Source organism: Lemur catta, chromosome 8 (genome assembly GCF_020740605.2).
Source record: "Lemur catta isolate mLemCat1 chromosome 8, mLemCat1.pri, whole genome shotgun sequence".
Classification (NCBI taxonomy): domain Eukaryota; kingdom Metazoa; phylum Chordata; class Mammalia; order Primates; family Lemuridae; genus Lemur; species Lemur catta.
The window spans coordinates 8055693-8078695 of NC_059135.1; the positions used below are offsets into that span (position 1 = coordinate 8055693).

General features: G+C 40.7%; 1 protein-coding gene across 1 annotated transcript in view; it reads right to left on the minus strand.

Annotated features, from left to right (window-relative positions):
• The window catches only part of CAB39 (calcium binding protein 39), a 79425-nt gene that overhangs the window by 4583 nt on the left and 51839 nt on the right, over positions 1–23003 (minus strand). The window contains exons 3-7 of the mRNA XM_045559329.1: positions 20370–20534; positions 18209–18327; positions 12992–13160; positions 5787–5846; positions 2094–2159 (exon numbers count right to left, since the gene is read on the minus strand). Of these exons, the coding sequence (XP_045415285.1) occupies positions 2094–2159; positions 5787–5846; positions 12992–13160; positions 18209–18327; positions 20370–20534 (579 nt within the window). The remainder of the gene's footprint in view (positions 1–2093; positions 2160–5786; positions 5847–12991; positions 13161–18208; positions 18328–20369; positions 20535–23003) is intronic.

The window sequence follows — 23003 nt, forward strand, 5'->3', positions numbered from 1 at the left end:
AATTTTCTTAGGATTTATAAGGAATCTATAGGAAGAACTCAAAAGCTCAGGCTTCATGTCAATCTGAATCACAAAATCTAATTCTTGTCCAGGTGAGAAGCAACCAGTATCTACTCTCATGAAGACTCAAAAGTCAGAATCATGTGAAAGTCTATAGGTCTCAATGGCGTTCATTTCCTATCGCAGAAACCAAAGAAAATCTGAAAATGGCTTATTTCAGTTCAGTTGTCTGAAGGAAGATGACTGGTTAATTCTTTAAATTTCTTTTGATATAAAAATAAAAAAACTTGACGTCTTGCTTAGGAAATATAAATTTTCTGGCAAAATAAACATAGGAATAAATAAATGTCAATGTGGCTATAAAAAAAGAGTTCAAATTAAAATCCATCTTTAAAGTACCACTGGTCCTGCAACTACTCCACATGTTCACGGGTATTCAACGTGGCCGCCACTAACACAAACTGCGGGACGAGTGAGCTGCTTCGCGGCCATTCCTAGGGGCTTGCAGATGGCGGTCTTGACCTTCTTTTTCGTGTTGGTCATTCTGAATGGCAGAAGGATCTTGAAAGCCTTTCTCCTTATCCAAGCAACCCAAGAATCCAAAATTTGGCCAAAGTTTATTGGTTTGCCCATAAATCCCACTCCCCTTGCCCTGCCCCTAGAAGCTACTATCCTAGGCAATCTGGTCTGGCCTTCTTGGTGCTAAAAGCTACCGACTCCATCGAGCTGTGTTTGTGTAGCCGCTAGGGAGAGTAGTATGTCTTGGTAGAGGATCACAGAGCGGGAAAGACACTGGGAGCCTCCACTCTATCACCCTAATGTATAGGGAGGACAAACTCCTCCAAGAGCTGCCAGAAGTTCAGCTAACAGGGCACCGGATGATCATCTAGCCAGAATGCCTGGAGATGGGAGTAGGGTAAGCATCCCAGGATGGCTGTGAGGCCGGGCCCAACCAATAGCAGTTAGTGGAAATCACTGGGGCCCGATGGGACCATGTCAGTAGTGGCCCATTTCTAAGCTGTGGCTATGACTGATCCCTGACGGCAACAGGTGCAGCCCTTTGGGCAAAGAAGGAAATAGTTGGTTAGATGAAAAGGATTCGACTGGAAATTGGGATGACAGAGAACATTTTTATCAAAAGGACACAAAGTATTTACAGATGGTCTTAGTGTCTGTCCTTCAGTGTCTTTCCACAGAAAGATAAGGTCTTCAAGGGGGATCTCCCCAAGGTAGCAAGGGAAGAGAACTCCGAGTAGGATTTACAATGGACCTGGCAAGAAATTAAATGGAATTAGGAATTCCTCCCCAAGTCCTTTGTGATTCCCGCTAGAGCTCCTGTCAGCACTGCTCATGACAGAATGCAGGTGTGTGCATTCACTAACTCCTGTAAGAATCTCCTAGAGCACAGGGTCAGCGAACTTTTTCTATAAAGAGCCAGACAGTAAATATTTCAGACTTTGCAGGCCATGAGGTCTTTGAGGCAATTATTCAAACCTGCTGCTGGAGCCTGAAACGGCCACAGACAATATGTAAATAAATGAGCAGTTCTGTATTCCAATAAAACTTTAAAAAACAGGCAGTTGGCTGGACTTGGCCCATAGGCTGCGGTTTGCCAATCCCTGTTTTAGAGTTTAAATCTTAAATTTAACACTTTTAAGTTGCAAATGGATATTCTATTTTGACACAGAGCAGCTAAGCCTGTCCACGGTTCGCAGCTTCACGCTTACAGCGCCGTCCTGGGCTACTCAGGCAGCAGCCCGGGGAGCGAAACACCAGCGGTGCTTTCCTCCAGCTGATACGACTCTAAGTTTTACAAATACGCCTCAAAATCTAGAGTAATGCGTTCTAGGAGACAAAGTCCTCTTCAAACTTCAGCACATTCCCGTTTGGTGTCTCTTCCTTGCAAGGAGGTGGGCAGGTGCTCTGCGCGGCTCACTGCTGAACCTTGTTCCTTTCTGCAAAAATCCTGGCCGTGAGCAAACGTCGTTCCCCTCAAAGGTCTGAGACCTAAACCAGCACATCTCCCTTTCCCTAAATCCAAATTTCAAGCACAGGGTGAAGAGAAATAAACCATACAAAATAATCTGCCATACCTTGAGTGACTGTCTTTTTGTCACATAATTTTCTGAATGAAGTAACTTCTCATATTCACTGAAAAACTAAGAGATAAGAAAACATATATCAGGGTTATTGAGAAAAAAAATGGTAGATAACATCATAAAGCTTGAGTATCAACTTCTAACACCATAAAGGCCAAGACAGCCCTGGTGCCCCTGCTGTGGTCTCTGTCACATGTTCCCCTGATGTTCCTCTGACGGGCTTGGAGTGACACCCGCTGATCCCCGCCCAGCTCCAGGCAGGCCCACGGAGGGGCACATCTAGTCCTCTCTGTCACCCAATTCTATATGCCCAGACAGTTATAACTCCCTTTCCCCCCATGGTTTTCCCACTGTTGAATCAGCTCTCATTTCTTGGTGTTATTCATATTTTTTATAAACAAGAATTCAATTTGTCCAAAGCACAACCGCAATGACAAAAGTTACCTGTTCTTTCAAGGTACCAAGCAAGAAGAGAAAATAATTAAAAACAGAAGAGAGGAGCAATTCAGCACTGTGTTACAGGCAGATGTCCTGGAGAAGGTGGGACTTAGGCTCAGGCTTGATGACGGGAAGGATTTTGTTCAGAAATGGGGAGGAGAAAAGAGATTCTTGGGGGATAAGAAAGGAAGGGCACAGCATGAGTGAAGACCTGGGAGAGGAAAATACTGCAGATTTAAGAAGTAATTAGTGTCCACTAATCTCCGAAATGGTGGTCACTAGCAAGAACAGTGTCACTGGAATGGTAAGGGGCAGACGGAATGGTAAGCCAAGTAAAGTAGGAAACCAGGAACCAAAAATGATGGAGACACAGGGGCCAGGCTATCCTTCAAAACCAGTAGAGAAGGCCAGTTACTGTAAAGATTTTATATATACTTTTTGTTTGTTTAAACTGTGGAGGTTTAAAACATTCCAAAAGCTTGCAGAACTAGTATGACTTTGTTGGATTGGTGCTTTCCTGAGACTTTTCACTGGTCATGGTGAGTTTGAGAGGATGCTTTGTCATCTATCTGTGTGAAAACTACGCATGCTCACGCTCTAGCATGGGTCCTCAGGAGCCATTCATCTGTGGTCTGGAGTGGGGGTTGGCAAACTAAGCCCACAGGCCAAATCCAGCCTGCTGCCTGGTTTTACAAATAACACAGCCATGCTCGTTTGTTTACTGAAAATGAATTCGTTTATATATTTATGTATTGTTTGTGACTGTTTCCAAGAGACAGAGACTGCAGGACCCACAAAGCCTCTAATATTTATTATCTGGCCCTCTTCATTTAGAGCTGACCCAGATGCCTATACATCCCAGGCAGAGGTGGGAAGGCCATCTATTTAATATGTAAGCAAGTTAGATTTCGTGATCTCTACTTTCTCCTCAAATGATTAAACTGATCAAAACAATTGGATCTGCTTTTAATGAGTAAGACAGAATATGTGTATCCCAAGTTCTTGACAGAAAATGCAAGTTAAGCTTTTCTGCTACATAATTCTCCAGATAGGCTTCGTTGTAAGAAGTTTTTCATGGGGAACTGCATGAAGAGTATGTCCAGAGTAGTCAATGTTTCTCCCAGACATGTTAGATTTTTCTCTCTAGATTAGGACAGAGGTCAGGGAGCAAATCTAGACACGTTCCCCTCACCCCACACACCTCTAGGAAACTCCAAGACTTGCTGTCAGGGAACTGCACTTCAGCTAAGCATTGTACTGACTGTAGTGTCACCCATGGTAACTGTCCACTACACAACACTGCAATTTCACTCTGCTTTAAGAATGACAATGGGAGAAATTTATTTCAGTTCCCAGTGCTAGAAAAGGCTATGTTTCTTTTCAGCAACCAGCACATATATTTTACTTTATAAATATTGTAAAGATCTTTCAGTTGATTTTGTTTCTTTCTATGCTTTGGTTATTATCAGAAAGCTCAGTGCCAAAGTGTACAGGATTTTGGAGCATGTATTTGTTGTGTAATAATCTTACCTCAGGCTTTATTTAAATTACCCGTATCCCCCACTTTGCTTCTCCCTCCATCAAATCTGAATACACCGTATATACTTGTTAGTTGCCTCACATACATTCTTCTAAAATCCTGTTAACTGATGTCATCCACTAATAATAACATGTAGGAAACTATTTTCCTGCAAGATTAAACAGATTTCACTGCCTGTAGTAAATTTCTTGGAAATTGGCTTTTGTAGGCTTTAAAATGAGATACCAGTATGTTAAAAAAAATCTTTGAGACCATGTGGTGATGATAATAAATTAGCTAGCATTTATTAAATGCTTCCATGTTCCAGGTACTGTGCCCCACACTTCACATACGCATTCTTATCTAATCCTCACACTGACCCCAGCAGGCAAGTGCTACTATGAGTCTTCTTTAGGGCTGAAGACCCTGAAGGCACAGAGGGTACATGAAGCAGCTGCCCGAGATCTTACTAGCGCATGGCAGGGCAGGGGCTTGTAGGCAGATTCTAGGCAGTCTGATACTCAAGCCTGTGTTTCTAATTTGTGTAAAAAGGCCCAATGAAACGACAGTGCTGCCACTTTAAACCAGCAAACATTCGAAAAGAAACACACCCATATCCAAATACATGTGCAGAAATAAAAATAAAGCACCAGTGACATTGAAACCATTTATGAGGCTATTTAGGAAGGACTTAGTATGTAGTCAGCATTGTGCTATGATGCTGCTGGGAGTAGAAGGGCAAGATAGGGAGAAAGAACATAAAACAATGAGAAAGCATGTATTTTGTCTCCAAGAATCTTATAACTTAGTTGAATAGTAAAGTGAACAATTAAGTATTAACAATACTTGGAATTTCAAAAATTCAAATGTACTAGTGGAAGAATTAAAATCTAAGCCAAATCTTGTGGGACAGACGGGGATTTCAAGTGGATTGTTATTGTTTTAACTTCTCTAAGAGTAGACCTATCAGGTCTTGGACAACTTGTAGTTAAAGCACTATGGCAGGAGAGGCTGCCTGCGGGTATCTCAGAAGACCCTCCTGAGGAAAGGAGAACCCACTGTAGCCCTAGAGGCGGTTGTGCTGGTCTAAGGAAATCACATTATCAAAGCACTCTGAGAGTCATTTACAGATCTCTGGGGGACACCATTACCAGGAATGTCTGACTGATTCAGCACTGGAAGGCTAGTCCCATGTCCTCATTTTACAGTAAGGACAGACTCTAAGTCCGCAAGCAGTTAACTACCCTGGCCACGGCCACAGAGAAGTTAGCAGCAGGGCAGGAGCAGAGCCGGCTTTGTCCCCTCTGGCCAGTGCTGCTCCCACGCCCTCAGCCGTGCCTCCCTTCCTCTGTATTTATATGCAGCGGGGATGTGGGGCAATTGATGGAAAGGAAGGAAAAGTTAAACAGTCAGATAATATTTTCATTTTATCTTAACTGTACTATTATTTAGCAGAATAATTTTTTCTCTTTCAAAGCAAGAAAAGATGCAAAGGACAGTGTGTCAATCAAAAAGATCTGCTTTTATTAACATTGGTATATAACCCCACACTGCTAAATTTGGCTTAAAAAAAATCTGCTTCTGACCAAGTAACACTCTGTAAGCTGCTTCAGCACCACTTACCACCACTTAAAAACATCATATCTGCAAAATACATATTCTGGTACAACATCTAGTTTAAATCTTTCAGTTACAATGTGTTATTCAGAAACAGTATTTCACATACTTACTCTATCATAATGCTGTTCCAAAAATTCTGCACTGAGCAATTTATGTCTTGTAAGTAAATCCTAAAAAAAGAAAATTTGTTTTTACAGTTGCTCTCCATTCAAAGTCTTTCAGAAAACAGAATCCTAAAACATTCCACGCCATTATACCTGATAAAAACTGTTGTTAAAAATTACTATATTTAACACTTGAGCATGAATTGTACTGAAAATGTTGATTCTATATAAGAGCAAATAAAATCATTAATAATTTGAAATTGTAATTTTAATGATTATAGTTAGGCATGAATCTATAGTTCTTAGAAGGAAAACAAACAAACAAAAAAAACATACAAGGCAATAAAAATATAAACTAAAAGAAAAGGACTAAAGAATTATAGTGAAATAAGTTAACAGTAGTGGTAAATGTCAAACAGAATCCTGTACCCATTTAGTGCTCCTGGTAGAGAAAGAGGAAATTTCTTTTATTAGAAAAATTATCAGAGGTTCTACTTTCTACCTCCTAAATTTAATTACTTTCGGTTTTGTATCTAATGTAATCTTTTTTCAGAGATAGAATGTTTCTTTAAAAGCCCCCTATATAAACATTAGTCTCTATGTAAGCAAAATAATGCTATAAAAATGTAGGATTAACAATTAGTTTGACCTATGGCCCAATTCTGCATTACCATGAAATGCCTCACCCCATAGCTTTCCCAGGAAACAACTCGAGGATCAATCATTCAGAAACATCTACTATGTGCCAGGTACAGTTCTAGGTGCTAGAGCTTCAAAGACAAAGAGATATGATCCCTGCCTTCAAGGACTTAAAAGTTCACAATGGACTAGGTCTTGGTCTCACCAGGTGAGAAAGAGAATAAGAACAGGCGACAGCAGGAACGCCCAGTCAGTACCTGGAGAACTAATAGATTAAGTCCCTTCAGCACCACTACTACAGAGGTTAGTGTAATAATAATCTCCTTTCTCCAAACCAACTTTCCTTAACTTGTCTTCTTTCCTGAGGTTGCCCAAGGTTATAATGAACTAGTGTTTCCTGAAGTATGTTGAAGTGTAATACTGGTCTTGCGAAATGCTCTAGGTAATTTTCCATGGTAAAACAAATGTGGAAGTCGCATCAGCTCAAGTTCCTGTGTAGAGACCTCTCAGGTCTCTGAGATTTTGCAGGGACCCTTTGGTCACCTACCTTCTGTTAACATCCTTTTCCAAAAGGCCTTCCATACAGGCTTTCCCCTCTGCCTGGCTACCTAGCACTCATCCCTCGTACCTCAGCTCAAGCATTACTTCCGCAGGGAGCCCTCCCTGACAGGCCACCAGCATGAAAGCACTGGTCACAGCTGTGACTTTACATCTGTTTGTCGGATTATCTGAGTAAAGTCTTGTGCTCGTCTGTAAATTCCATAAACACAAAGCTCATATCTATTTTTACTAACCTTTGAATCCCAAGCACCTATGCACTGCCCAGCACATAGTAAGAGCTTAATATTTTAATAAATCTATGAAAGAACTAATAAAACCAGGGAGCCTATTTGGAAAAATATCACATTAAGCAATCTTCAAAGTATGCTTTTAAGAAGGCTTCTAACCCAACCCCAAAGATTTACAGTTGTTCACACTGCTGGATAGGGTATATATCATATTTCCTGACTATAATAGGGATGCCCAAGAAGGACCCACCCAATTTTTTCCAAATCCTCTTTGAGGATTAAATAGGCAAAATTAGAAAACCTGTAGCTTGAGTACCCCCAAGAATTTGGCAAGAAGTGCTACAAGGTTTCCCCTATAGGGGGGAGGAGGTCAGTGGTAGGAGAATTTATATTATCTTAGTCCACTGGTCCATGGGGACAGATGTGAAGGAGAGGAACAGGAAGACTTTGAGGGAAATGTATTAAGCATAGATGGCATTTAATACATGCCTGTTAAAGAGCACTTACCACCTTTTAACACACTATTGTGTTTGTTCAAGGCTGGTGTCCCCCTGTGGAAGTGCCGCGAGGGCAGGGTTTGGCTGTATGGTTCACCCTGAACGCCCAGCACCCAGGGCAGGCACTCAGACACATGGAGAATGAACACATGAATAAGTGAATTAAGGGACTAATGCACATCAGGATCCACGCAGACTGAGTGTTGCTTCTACTTTTTTGTGGCTAAATCCTTCTGGAGGCCAGTACGAGGAAGTACAGTAGAAGGAACACGGTTGCTGTTCTGTCACAGTCTGATGAAAGAGGATGCCAAGGGATAGGGGTCTTAAGAGATGCTGGCTCTCAACTGGGGTTGGATTCTTAACAACAAGTAGGTAGAAAATGTCTGCTCTATACAGCAAAGGTCCTCTAGGTGTAAACATGCTGCACAACAGATTTTTACTGAATGTTTGACTGAAGTGAATACTCACTCTGAAGGACATCTCAAGCAGGAGCAAGAGGCTCAGAGCTGATTCCAAAGTATGGTGGCTTCCAAAAAAAAAGAAAAAGAGGCACACGGTGGGGCCACACACTAAAAGGGGGACCTCCAGCATCTCCCCCTCTAGGGGAGATTCTATTTGTTATCACGTGGAAACTCAGGAATCAAGTCTCAATGGCCATGGCATAGGAGACTGAAAGGGGGCGCTCTGAGACTGCTAAAGTGGGAGTAGGACCCAATGCCCAATAAGACCTTAAGGGGTGGGTGAACTGGGGGAAGCACTAGCAGGAAAGGAGCAACTATTAAGAGCCAGAACTGAGAAAATCAGGGTAATACCAAGCTGGGAAAAGGAAGAGATGGGGACTTGGGCAGTGCTTCTATCTGCTGAGAGATGTCCAGTTCCTTTAACCAGCCTAGCAGCTAGAGCTAAAAGCTCTGGAGAGCTCAGTGCAGGGACGGGGTCGGGGCTGGTTAGAAAACAGAACAGAAAATGAAGGGCAAAGGGCATGCAGTCAGAATCTGGTCAATGATCCACAAAGCCGACAGGGTACATGTAATCTCAGACCAGCAGAGTTGCTGTCAGTCAGCAGAGGGGAGAAGAAAAGGATCTCTAGTCTCCCACCTAGCTGAATTCCAATCTACCTAGGGCCCTGGTAGAACTTGGAGAAAGACCAGGGATCATTTACCAAGTCCAGCAGACTGAACAGCCAACTTTTGGGGTGGGCTGAATTAAAAACTTCCTAAAAGTTTGAGTTTGGGCCCAAACATCATGTGACAAACAGCCCTGGAATCTCTGAAGAAATACTGCTAAACTGGGGGGCTTATTTTCACCTTCATCTTGGCAAATTATTCAGCCCCATTTCCTACTTGATGTTCGACTATGTCCAAGGACAAGGAACTCAATTCTTCCAATTGTGTGGCTAGTTCACCTCTGGAGCTCTTATAGTTAGAAAGTTCTTCCTGTGCTAGAGTCAAACCTATCCTCAAGTTCTTTCCAGAAACGGTCAGAGCCAACAGATATCTTTCGTCCATTTTCTATAGGACCCCACTTCAAATACAAGTAGTACTCTCATGGCAAGCCCCTACCGAGTCTTCTCTTCTCCAGGCTAAATACGTCCAGTTCCTTTAACCACTCCTCGAATGACAGGGTTCTGAGTCCCCCTCACCATCTACTGTCTTCTGAAAGTCATCTATTTGTCTATGTGCCTCTTAAAGTGTAGCGCCTGGAATGGAACACATTTATGTGTTGTTACCTAATAAGCTTATAGTGGAGTGAGACCATCAATTAGCTCCTTAGGTTACACACTGTGTTGTCACAAGGAGCTTTGATGGCGGCATCATCACACTGTTTCATTTTATAGTACGTAGTCAGAATTGTACACTCAGAGTGGGCGCTGCAGTTAGCCTGCCTGGATTCAAATTCTGACTTCACTCAACATCTCTAGGCTTCATTTTTCTCATCTGTAGAGGAGATAGTAACAATACCTCCTTCATAGGGTTAAGTATGAGACGGAATGACCTACATTCTAGTAATTATTACACTTAGTAATTACTTCATTTTGTTTTAACTATTATTATTATGTCTTACTCCTCCATCCCATACTCATACACCTGGGTCCTCCAGTGGAAGACCTCAGGTATCTATATTTTATTTCCTCCTGTTCAATTCTGGCTTCTCTGGATCTTCGTAAGTTTTAGGATCCACTGTTATCTGCTGTCTTTCCCTTTGTGGCTATAGCATCTACATATTTGATAAATATGCCTTGTTACCCCTTTTTTCCAGTCCTTAATAAAAAATGTTCAGCTGGGCTGGGTGGGGAAAGCCCAGCGGAGTTCCGCCAGAAGTTTCTCGCCAGGGTGATGCTAATCCATTTGCCAATGGTGTATGAAGATGGCATTCTATTAGCTGTGAATCACTATACTGAAACTACATCTAGCTCAGCTTTTTAAAATTGCTTCTATGAGAACAGATTTGTAGAATTATTCAATATCTAGCATATCCTCATCATGAAGGAATAATTCTAATAGCTAATATTTACTGCATATATACTGTGTGGGGGCATAATAACTTTGACATGCTTGTATTATCACCGCATTTTAACAGATGAAGAAGTGGAGGTTAAATCAGCAGCAGAGATGGTTTGAATCCAGGCAAACCACCCTGTCCCTGATCCTCTGGCATCTGTGAGATCAGTATGACTGAACTTACTCTTAGTGTACCCATGCTGGCTGTGGGGACACAATTTTCTTTCTAAAATGTTCAGAAATCATCTCTTTAGAAATACTTTCTAGAAACTTACACAGGTATAACATCAAGCCTCAAGCTCCAACCAGTCTCTCTGGGGGAACCTACCTTCTTTTATTCTGGAAAATTGGAAATATATTTGCTGGTTTTTTAATGCCCCTCCCCCATCTCCCTAATTCTTCAAAAAAGAAAAAAAAATCATTAACAAATATTGGCCATCTGGTTTACTAGCTCAGTATCCATCCATTCAAGCTATGAATCTTGGGCATTTAGGGCAGGTAGTTTTAATTTCCTTTTAAGACTCAGTACCTATTTCAGGGGGGTTAAATCCAGGGTTATGAATAAGCTGCATTTGTTTAAACATTTTTGTGTGTAGAACACATTTTCTAGAGGGGAGCTCTTGCCACATTCTCCAAGGAGAGCATGAACCACAGATTAGGTCTCCCTTTCCATTACAAAAATATCCTGTGATGAGGACCCAGCAAGGCAAGAGAGGAGCAATTTCCCTTTCGTTCTTGTCGGTGTCTCTGCTATGTAGCTGTTCAACTGCCCCTCCTGGCCCCTCTCCTCGCTCTGGCTGCAGATTCTCCTAGGGTGAGTGGGGAGGCAGCTCCAGCCTGTTTGGTAGCTTAGCCACCCTGAGGTCACGATGGTAGGGCTGTGCCTCTCTCTTATGCACTGTCTTGGCTGCAGGCTCTACTTCATTTTGTTTCTTGGTGAGCTCTCTTCAGGGCACTCTTTCATCAGCTCCCTTTCTGTGGACTCAAGAGCACCTGACACAGAGTCCACACCAGTCCCTCAGTGCTCTCTGCTAGAGCTCTCCCCTAGAATGCTACGTTGTTTACTGAAGTATCCCCCTTTTTAAGCAGAGAAGACCTGCCTGGCTGCCTAGTCTTTCCCTCTCTGGCTACCATGACCTGACAGGGCTGCTTTGCCCACAGTGATTCTATCATCATCATTTTCTCCTTGGTGAGAATAACTGAAATGCAATCATCAGCAAGGCCAATCAAGACTTTGTCAGATACTGCAAATCACATTCTGGCATGTAGTCAGCACATCTCTCTCACCTGAGCCACTTCTGCCATCTGTGCCAGGAGCATGTCCTCCACGTGGTCAAGGGTCTTGCTGCATTCTCCCACACCACTGCTGCTCCTCAATCCTCTTCCCTCACCCTCATGTGCCCAGAGTGTTGCCACTCTCGGGCTCCTGGCTGTCCTTCCACACAGGGGAATCTCTCCTTGACACATGGTGCTGCTACACCTCCCTCCATGCCGGGTCTGCTGCTTCTGAATGGGGCACACCCTTCCGTCGATGTATTCTAATCATGAGTCCTATCCCACCAACTGCGGTGACACCTAAGACATCATATTGACCACTCTAGGTTATAATCTCAAATTCATTTCATTTTGCTTTGTACACTGACAAATAAACATCTGAGGTCTTACTTAAGGCTTCTGACACCCTCTTTCATGGTTTTGGGAAATAACCCCCTGGGCACCTCTTATGCTATGACATTATTCAGTGTGAAACCCTAATGACCAGATCCTCAGGTTTTCATCCTATCTTAAGGGGCTTCACTCACTCTGAGGCTCAGCATATTTACCCAGAGACCAAGGTGTGTGCTCATTCCTGGTGGGCTCTTTTTAATCATAAAACTGAACCCTCATAAAAAAAGTGGCCACTTCTCACTGTAATAGTGTTCATGGTTTCTGAGCATGGTCATCTACATGTAAGTATGCTAAATACTGGTTATATTAAAATAGTTCTAAATATTTACTTATAAGGTCAGCCATTTTTATATAAGAAAATGTAACAAAGAAACGAAGAAACGCTTGCTCTCACTGTGCAAAAAACTAATAAAGATTACTGCTTTTATGTATACTTTAAATAGCACAGAACCTTGCAACTCAAAACAAAAACCTGCATGTTGTACAGTAGACTCATATCATATGCGTACTTAATTTATACAAATACACAAGGGAGGTAAGGTAGATGGGGGTGCAGGGAGGATACATAATAACTTAAATAGTGCAGGTGATTCTGTCCCCACACTGCATTTAACAGATATGCTCTGGTGTGAGCAGGAGAGGGAAGAGGTGAATTAACTATTCCTTTGGGCCTGTCCACAATGTGGGTATCTCTGTCCTGACTATGGTTCTACTATTTAATGACATGTATATTCTAAATTAACATGGACCCTGAACAGAGTCAACTACTTCATCTGGTGTTTCAAAAAAACTGCTGCCGAATGTTCTAACACAGGAGAAAACTTGGTTATTATGTGTACCATATGGTGTATCATACTTAATGGGCAATTTAACAGAAAAGTATCATTTTGACCATACAGGACTTTTCTCTTTTAGATAGACTTTAGAATTTAACTCCTCTTCCACCCCCTTTAAGCTGTGACTTTACTGCATATCACTAAATCACACACATATAAAATATGTCTTCTCTCTTCCCACTAGAGGGCAGCTGTGTGTAGATTTAGGAGGGTTTAGGAAAAACGACACACCTGTTAATCTAACTTGCAAGTATATTTAGAATTCTACAGTTTTTATGTTACCTTGAATGTGGCAAATGCATCTGAAGCTATGTCAAATGTTGACATTTCCACGTATCTGAAGAAATCATAAAACTGTTCCGACCACAAAATGATTTTTGCAAGTGGTTCGTGTCTGATGCACTCTCTTAACATTATTCCACAATTTAGAGCTATTTCTGGAGATTCATACCTGCAACAACAAAACAAAAACCAAACAAACAAAAAAACCAAACATGATTGCTCTTTTAAAACTTCAATACTGAACAGTTCAAACTTTTAGAACAGGAAGTTGCAGACATGTGTCCTAAACAATGCATTTCTTTCAGAGTAAATAGAATATGTGCTCGAGTTAATTTATTCTAGTGCACACAACACATTGGTTGGTGACAGCTGCCTTCAACCAAAGAAAAACAGCCATGAGAGTGATCGTGTGAATAAAAGTTCATTATTTAAGCTAACAGATTTGAAGAGAAGTATTTAGGGTGATACCACTCTGTATAGTGGTTAGCTTTTAAATATAGTATTCTCAACACTCAGAAAAAAGGCCAAATCAAAAAATAATATAAGATAAAATATTTTTCCAGATTCAGAAACTCAGAATATCTAAATAGGTCTATCGAATATCTAGCATTTATATTTCATTGTTTCAATTCAGTACTCAACACAGTACTTTGAGACTCCCAGCCACCTGTAAACACCACAGCACTGAAAGCCTCCAGGAGAGCCCAGGGCCTCCCCCAGCAGCCCTCTGCACGCAGCCCTCCTCTGTGCTCATCTCGGAGTCTCTCACCTCCTCCTTGCCCGAGACCAGAAAAAAGCCCCTCAGCCAAGCAAGAGGTTTTTCCTCTTCTGAAGTGCACCAAGAAAGCCCTGGGACTGGACCCTGCCACCCTGCTCAACACATTGCTTTCTTTTCTTCCACTTCCTTGCAAGCTGCGCGCATTGGCTCTCTTTCCCACGCCCATTCTCCTCTAGTTTTCTGCAGTCAAATTCCATTTCCCAACACTCTAGTGAAATAACTAGTTGGCCAGCAAAGACTTCCCCTTGGCTAAAACTAGCGATCTTTTCTCATAACACAGATTCTTCTATTAAGTGTCCTAACAGTGCTGATCTTTGCATTTTCTCTTTAAAACAAGAAAGAAATAAAACCTCTCCTAGTTCTCCTTTCTATCTCTGACTGTTCCTATTTCTTGCCTGGCTGAGGTCTTTACCAATTGCCTACAACCTGCTGATGAAAGCCCACACAGTCTCCTGGCTCCCATCATGACTACTAACCACACCCCAAGTCTACTCCTGAATTGTAGTTAGGCATTTTCTGTTGCTTCGGGACAACTTCAGTTAAAGGTCTACATACACGCAACATGTCTAAAATCAAATCTCACCTCCCTCCACAAAATAACTCCCTAACTCTGCTGCTTCTTTGTTTCTATAATTTGGCATAATTATTTTGTTTTAGATAGCCATGTCTAAACCAGGTCTAACAGAATTTTCTGTGATGGAGAAAGGGTTCCAGATCTGTGCTGTCCATTATGGTAACTACTAGCCATGTGCAGCTAACTGAGCACTTGAAATCTGGCTAGTGTGACTGAGGGACTGAACTGTAAATATTTAATTTAAATTAATTTGAAATAACTTTTCCTTCTTCATTCCAAATCTTCCCATTTTCAGTGTCACCAGACTTTTAAAAATGCTTCTTTGAAATATCTCAGTTTCATTTCTTTTTATCCATTTCCACTGCTGCATTAACTCACACCTAGACAACTGCAAAAGCTTCCTAACCAGTATCTTTGTTCAAGCTCTATCTTAATAAATCTTCCCAACACACAGTGTATCAACAGCACTTCCAGCTTAGGAACTTAAAATTATTTCTTCTAGGTAATCAAATAAAGACAAATGTGTGGGCTCAATGTCCAGTCTTCTGCTCATGATATCTACTACTCTGGCACAACTCCATCTCCCACTGGTCCATAAAACTTTCAGATTATTGTTGCCAATCACGTTGTGTTCATTCCTGCCAGCAATACACCATAAGGATGCCTTCTCTCTTTTTTCTGCCTATACAAATTCTAAACTATTGGGAACTCCAATCTTAAATCCCATTCCTTTTACCAACTCTTGCCTTTTTAATCAAAATCACATTTTATTCCCTGAAACCTTATAGTACTAATTTGTTATCTAATAGTGTTACCCTCTTGTATGTATGCTTATCATTGATCCTCAACAAGATCAAAACCACATTCCTTTACATCATTGGAGGTATGGCAGCTAGAATGCTGACTGGCTCTTATCTGAAATGTCTGCTCACAAATGGCTGATCATTCAATTTATCTTTGCTAATCTTTAATAAGCAGGAAACTAGAAGGACAAGGGTAAGACAGTTTGGTACAACAAGTTGGGCAGGTTTTGACAGAGGTTTGTCAAGTTTATCTAAATGATTAAACCATAAACCAATGAGTACAAGGCAAACAGTTATGCTGTACAACCTGTTAGCACTGAAGTAGAAAGCACATTAACATTTAAATTGCCAGTAAAAAAAACCCTATTGCCTACAAACGCAGTCTAACACTAGTAATAAGATTTTAAATGCATACTAATACTAGCAGTATACTCCCCCCCAATATCTAACCTCAAAATACTTATAGCCTAAGAAGATGGGCACATCGTATGTAAGTAGCTTAAACGAATTAAACAACAAAAGTAAAAAAATATTAAAAAGTAGTTCACAGGGCTCCTTAAAGAAATGGCTGTTTCCAGGTCTGGCAGGAACTGTATAAAATGAGCAAGGTGGTCTTCTTGTGCCAGAAAGCAAGGATGCTATCACAGACTAACGGGGTCTTGCCAAAAGGACATAGGAACCAATTTGGAAGAGTTCCCAGTGGCCTAAGATGGGGCAATTTGGACATAAGTAATGACTGCAATGGATTAAGACAGATCGAATATATTTTTTTAAAAAACAAAAACTTGAGCTTATAATGATGCTTAAAACAGTAATTCAATGCTTATCTAAGGATGTGGCCAGGGCACCAACTGATTATACTTTTCAGTATAATGATATCTGTCTTTCCCATACAGATTGTATTTAGGGATAACTAAGTCATCAATGAGAAAAGGCTCTTTATAGAAGAAATACACTTAATTATATAGAGAGGGAATAACAGAATCAAGAAATTGCCATTCTGAACTTAGGCAATGACCAATGAATACTAAAACCATCAAGTCCATGGAAAACTCTGCAACGGTTAGATCACAGACTGCTAACACCTGCATCCACTGGTCAATCCAAACATCCCCACAAGAGGGACAACAGGTGCCATGCAACAGGAAGCACAAAGCACTATCCATGAAGAATTCTTGCCTCCCCCCAAGTGAATCTGAATCTAAACAAATGTCTAGAGCTAACCACCAATTTAAAGCAATAGGGGATGGTGTAACACATTAAATGAAACCATAAGAATGCAAATCCAAAATACATGATTTTTCTATAAAACAAATAACCCAGTTGCTTCAACATATAGATGGCATACATTGTTTAAAAAAGAGGGCATTAACTTTTATACATTAAAAGAGAGCTAAGAGTTATATTAACCAAATTCAGTTTGTGAATCTATTTGGAAACTGATTTAAACAAACTAACTATAAAATGACATTTTGTGAAAACCAAGGAAATCTATAAATGGTATTGTGACTGTTACACTGTGTTTTGTATTATGTACTAGGGATGCACACTGAAGTGATGTCATGTGTGAGGAGGAAAAAAGGAGAAAAAGAATAGAGGACATAAGAATGACAGAACATTAATAACTGCTAAAGCAGGGTTATGGCTGGGGATGGGTTTATTGTATCTTTCCCTCCAGTTGTATGTATACTTTCAACAACAAAGTGAGGGGTCTGCTGGATCCCAGTATCAGCTGCATTCTCCATGCCTCTCCTCCCTCCCTGGCTAAGGTTTCTGCTCTGATCAACTCAGATGAGAGCTTTAAATTTTAAATTGTATCTCAAAAACCTAACTTTACATGATGTTTAACAATGTCCGTAACGTACCTCTGGCTACTCTAAATGTAGGCAGAGTTAATTACTTTAGGGGTTTTAATAATCACTGGTTTCTATGGAAAAGGAAATACTGACTTTAAAAATACAAAGGCATCTGGAAGCTGGTCTAAGAATACCAGAGTTTCAGGCTACTCACTACATGTTTACACCCACAACTCTGAATTGATACAACAAATTAGATGCCAAAAGTTCTGTGTGGCAATATCTAAAGAAGCAACATGATGGTTAGAAATAGAAAGAAGGAAACAGAATGCTGGCCTCCAACACATGCACTGACTCATGCTTTGTCTAAACAAGTTTGAACTTGGGGGAAGTGTTAAACCACAGAGATATGAATCAGCGTGAGGCAAGATAAAGCCAGGAGTAGGAGAGCAAGCTGATTCACGCCAACAGTCATGCCGGTAACATGCTTGCCCACCAGTTTAACAGAACACCACCACTGCTGGGACAAACAGATGCACACTATACCCAGAGCTGGCAGACAACTCTGGTGTGAAACAGGGGGTTACCTGGCCAGTCAGGAAGGCTCAGTGATGAGGGAGAAGAGGATTTGTTTTTTCTTTTTTTTAAGTTTTTAGTTTTTAGGCTTTTTCAGTTTTGTTTGTTTTCAAACTGACAAGATTACCCAAACATTAATGCCTGCTTAGTCCAGTAGTAACTCCAGGAAGATGCACTGTGAACTGCCAAATTAAGTGGGTTAGTGATGGACACAGAGGGGTAAAAATCAAAGGGTACTGCATCATAAACACATGCCTTGTTGACGGAACAAAGTGAAGCTATGAGCATCCATGCTCTGTTCATGAGGCAGCTTGTACTGCCTTACAGTGTACATATTGTGTCCAAAGGAGATGTCTTTAAATACATGACTTAACTGGTATTTCACTTTAATCTTAAAGATTAGAAACAAGACCATAGAGTACTTATTTTTTTTCCTTTAGTCATGTTCCGTTTATGAATTTAAAGGCTCACAATTAACCCAATTTTAAACTCTCTATAGGGCATTTTCAAATTCAATTTAGCTCACAGGTTGAACTTTAAGGAGAGAATTATATTCAAGATCTATGGAAAAATTATCTGACTAAACTACAGAGAGAATGCTTCCTACATTCACCATCCTGTTTCTTCCCCAAGGCAATCTTTCCTTTTTATTTTAAACTAAGAATATAAATTTTATTACATTGTACATACCCTTTCAATAACATGAACAAAATATTCTGTTGGGTGCAGATGTATTCAACAGTAGGAGTTCTTGTACCAATTTGTCTTCTGAGAATATTGTTGAAAATTTGAGCCACGTCTTTTTTGCCCTATTAGGAATACAATCATTAAAATATTTACCTGATTAAACATCAAAATGCCCATTCACCCTCCCAAATAAATTCAAATACAGCTACTGTATATTCACAGTTATGACTGAATATCTGACTTTAACATGTTCATAGATATTAAATTTTCTTATTTTATCTCTTCATCTGTAATTCCAAATTCTAAGTTTTAATAGTATACTACTTTTAACATGAACAATGTGTTGACAAAGTGAAATCTCACTACATTTCACATATAATTTCAACCATTTCTAACTCAGGATCATGCTGACTCAGATATGAAAAACAAAACCTTGCTATATGTTAACAATCTATAGGGAATAATCCCACCAAATGGAACAAGTAGTTTCAAATTAGATGCTTGCATTGTGAATAATACAGATACTTTCCTCTTTTAAGGATGAAAGCAGGAGAAATTGTATTCTGCTGTTATAAAGAAATAATTCTGTAAGAAGCTGAGCTTTAATGACAAGTAGACATATCTTTCAATTACACTAGGTATACTTAGGAAAGATTTTATATATTAATAACAAAGATGCTAAGTATCACAAGATATAGTAGTTCAGAGATCAGAACTTCATCATACTATTGTACAAAATAGATGTACCCATTTGGTGAAACTTACAATCAGAAGGCTGCACAAGAAATTAACAAATGGAGAAATGGACCCCAAGAGATGTTTCAGAATGGCCACTTGTTATGAGGCTGACAAGGAGAGTGAGTGAAATGATAGCTTTTCAGTATACCTAAAGCACAAACAGATCATATTGGAGCCTGTGCTAGCTCAGGAGCAGTAATGGCAATCTCTAAGAACCAGGCTTAAGGGTACACATTTCTTTGAAGTTGATGTCTCTAAAGTCCCTAATGAATATTAAATTCAGTGTCCATGTTGGGGAGCAAGATGGGTTGGGGCAAACAAAAAAGAAGGAATTAGATGCTCCAGTGCATCTCCAACTTAGCAGAGGAAATAAAATTTGTTAGAATTTGATACACTATTAAATGTTATCAGCCACATAAATGGAAATAACCTAGTTCTATCTGCTCTATAGGACACAATTTTTATTATCAATATTATGTTCAAGTAACCTATGAACCATACCTTCTCATTCTCCCCCCAAATTTAATCTGGCTATTCATCTGTCATGTTCTCCCCGGGAACATGTGCTTGTCTTGCAAGCACCTGCACAGACACCCAACCACTCAGGCTGGTATCGACACTGGGGCTTAAAACAAAGCATACTCATGACAAAAGTCAAAGAGGAGACTGCCCATGATCATGCCAGAGTGCTTCATTACTATATATGCTTCTCAGACTAGTTTACTCAGACTGGTGTCAAGGACCATTATTCCTGTTAAATTCACTAAATATTTACCATGGCACAAGGCAGCTGTATTAGCTTGGGTAACAATCTCCAATGCCTACCAAGGCAGAGCACAAGATGCAAATGGGTAAAGCAGGCCCTGGGATAGAAGTGCAACCTGTGGTGTCTATAGCAAACCCAGGTGTGGATGCCCTGTGCTGCTGCTCTGTCCAGCCTGGAGGCCAAGTAGGACTACAGGCACAATGTTGCCAGAGTTAAATTTCCCAAGAGAAGCCAGAAATTCAGAATTGTGTATAAAATCTCCTGCTATTCAAAAGTTATACTAATTTAAAATTCAAAAGCAGTGCTGAGCAAACAAAACACATACGATCTCTGCTGTAATGAATATCAACAAGTAAAAAAAAAAAAGACGTAACTGGATGTTCTCTAAGATCTTCTCCATCTTTAAAATTCTAACATTCTTTGGTCTTTTACTTCACAATGTGGTGAAACAGAGGGAAAACCCCTGTCCCAAGCCTGAGATAACCTTGAGTTCCTGACCTGGCTCTGCTCATTAGGCAGGTGGCCCAGGCATGCCGATGGACGTCAGCGACCCCCACCAACAGCCAGACAGGAATCTTAAGATGATCCAAAGGAGAGAACATTTGCGAAAGGACTATGAATAGGGTGCTGTTTTTGAAAAACAAGAAATTGATTTCTTACCTCAAAGTCAATGAGCTGTAAATCAGCTACCAGGGTGCTAAGAAGCCCGCTATTATATAGTTCCTGAGCGAGCTGAGCCACTGCTTCTGTCTGCGGCTCTTTTTCATTTGTGCCATACAGAATTTCTTTCATGGCAACCAGATTTTTGGAAACTTCTTCTGTGGCCTGATTTTGGGCAGAGGGGTTGGGGAAGAGAAGAAAAACAATTCATTTTAACAAACACATAACATACCTACATTTGTTCAGTAACTTTTCTCTACATCAGAGACCCTCTACATTATGGACCTATGCACAAGAGGCAAAGGTGGGCAAGCTCCAGCTCTGCCCTCCGGAGCTGGACACAGTGCATGCGTGCACACGGGGGCCAACATGCTCACTGCACAGGAAGGCCAGCCTGTGCGCAGCAGGCACCTGAACACTGGAAGCCAGGTTTATGTATGGTAGAAACAGAGCAGGGGGAAAGGCTTCAGGTCCTCCTCAAGTGGGAGGAAACATCACGGAAGAGGCCCCGGAGGTGACTCTGAGAATGAAGAGGCTCTGATTAGCCAGTATCAGAGAAAAGAGGAGCACGAGCTGGCGATGAGGGAGAGGGGAAAGTACAGGGTCTGTCAGAGAAAAGGCACGGAGGGATAAGGGAGAGGTAGCTGAAAATGGCTTTGAGTGCAAAGCTAAGTTGTTAGGGATAATTAAAAAGTCACAAAAGAGCTTCCATTTCTGACCAAGATGAAGGAACAGGGCCCAGATTTACCTTCCCCCATGAAAAAGGTTAACAAATAGGATAAGGTATACGAAACCAATGACTTTAAATGCTGAACTTCAAGACAAACAGGACAGAGATCTCAGAGAGAAGAGAAACGAATGAGGGGAACCCTACAATTGCTCTAGCTTCTTGCCAGGCCACAGCATAGGAAGGGGGAAGCCCCGCAGAATGGGTGGTCTCCATGAGTAGAGGGGCAGAGCTGGGAATCTAGAGAGGCCAAGGAGACTAGAGTCTGCAGGGCAGAGCACCAGAGAAGAGAGAACAACACAGAAAGAGCATGTCAGAGATCTGCACAGCCCCACTCTCATCTTTAGCTGAATACTGATAAGCACGTGTATGAGAAGAAAGTAGCCAAGGCCAGCAACAGAACCATGGAGCTCACACAGCTGGAAACAGCTCTTGTTCCTATCAGCCTAAATGGAAAAAACTTCATATTCACAGGGCATCAAGCAGAGTACTCAGGGTTTTGCCCCAGTAGGTATACAAAAGTAGCCCTAGACCAAACTCTGCTTTGGTCTGCCCAAGAAAGCTTAACAGCAAGCCTGGAAAGGATCAAAAACTGGAAAACATGACCAATAATGAACTAATCAATAGAAACAGCCCTGGAAATGACACACCTGGCAGACTTAATAAACAAGGACATTGAAGTAGTTACTATATTCAATATGCTCAAGAAAAATTGGGTATGTTAAACAGAGGAATAGAAGACATAAAAAAGACCTGAATCAAACACTTAGAAACATAAACTACCATGTCTGAGATAAAGGTTAGTAAATATGAAGACAGTACAATAAAAACTATCTAAAATAAAACAGTAGTCCCCAACCCTTTTGGCACCAGGGACCAGTTTCATGGAAGACAATTTTTCCATGGGGTGGGGGTGCTGTGGGTGGGGGGCGGTGCTGTGGAAATCAGGAGGTGATGGTGTGCCCAGTTTCCTAATAGGCCATTGACCGGTACAGGTCGCAGCCTGGGGGATGAGGAACACAGAAATAAAACATGGGGGTGGGGGGAAGGACTTTTCATTAGTGAGCTACAGGATGACTTTAAACAACCTAATATACGTTAACTGTAGTCCCCAAAGGAAGGGGGAATGGCAGCCAAAATATGTGAAGACATAATGACTGAAAATTTTCCAAATTTGATAAAAACTATAATCCTATGGAGCCAGAAAGTTGAAAAATCTCAAGCATGAGAAACAGGAACATGACAATACCAAGGTATGGAATAATCAAACTGCTTAAATTCAGTGATAGAGAGAAAATCTTAAAAGCAGCCAGAAGGGAAGGGGAAGGCGAAGGGAAGGGAAAGGAAAGGAAAGGGAGGAAAAGAAAAGAAAACAAAGGAAAAGAAAAGAAAGGAAAAGAAAAGATGATGCAAGTCAAAAGACAGTGGAAGAACACTGTTAAAGTACTAAAAAAAAAAAACCCACCACCACACAAACTGTCATCCTAGAATTTTATACCCAGTGAAAATATCTTTAAAAATAAAGGCAAAATAAAAAGTTTTTGAGACACAGAAAAGTGAAAAGGTTTCATCACCAGAAGATCTGTACTACATGAAATGTTTAAGGGAGTCCTACTGGCAGAAGAAAAATTTTTCAAGATGAAAATTTGTATGTACACCAAGGAATGAAGAGCAATGGAGATATTAATGTGAGGAAATATAAAATATTTTCTCCCGATAATTAAAAAAAATGTCTTTAATAGATTTGGCTGTTTGAAGCAAAGATAATAATGTATTTTGGGGTTATGACATATGTGGAACAAAAATATATGGCAATAATAGTTTAAAGGGGCATAAAGGAAGCATAGTGTTATAAGGTTCTTTTAATAACTGAAACAGTATAATATTTCCTAAAGACAGATTGTAGT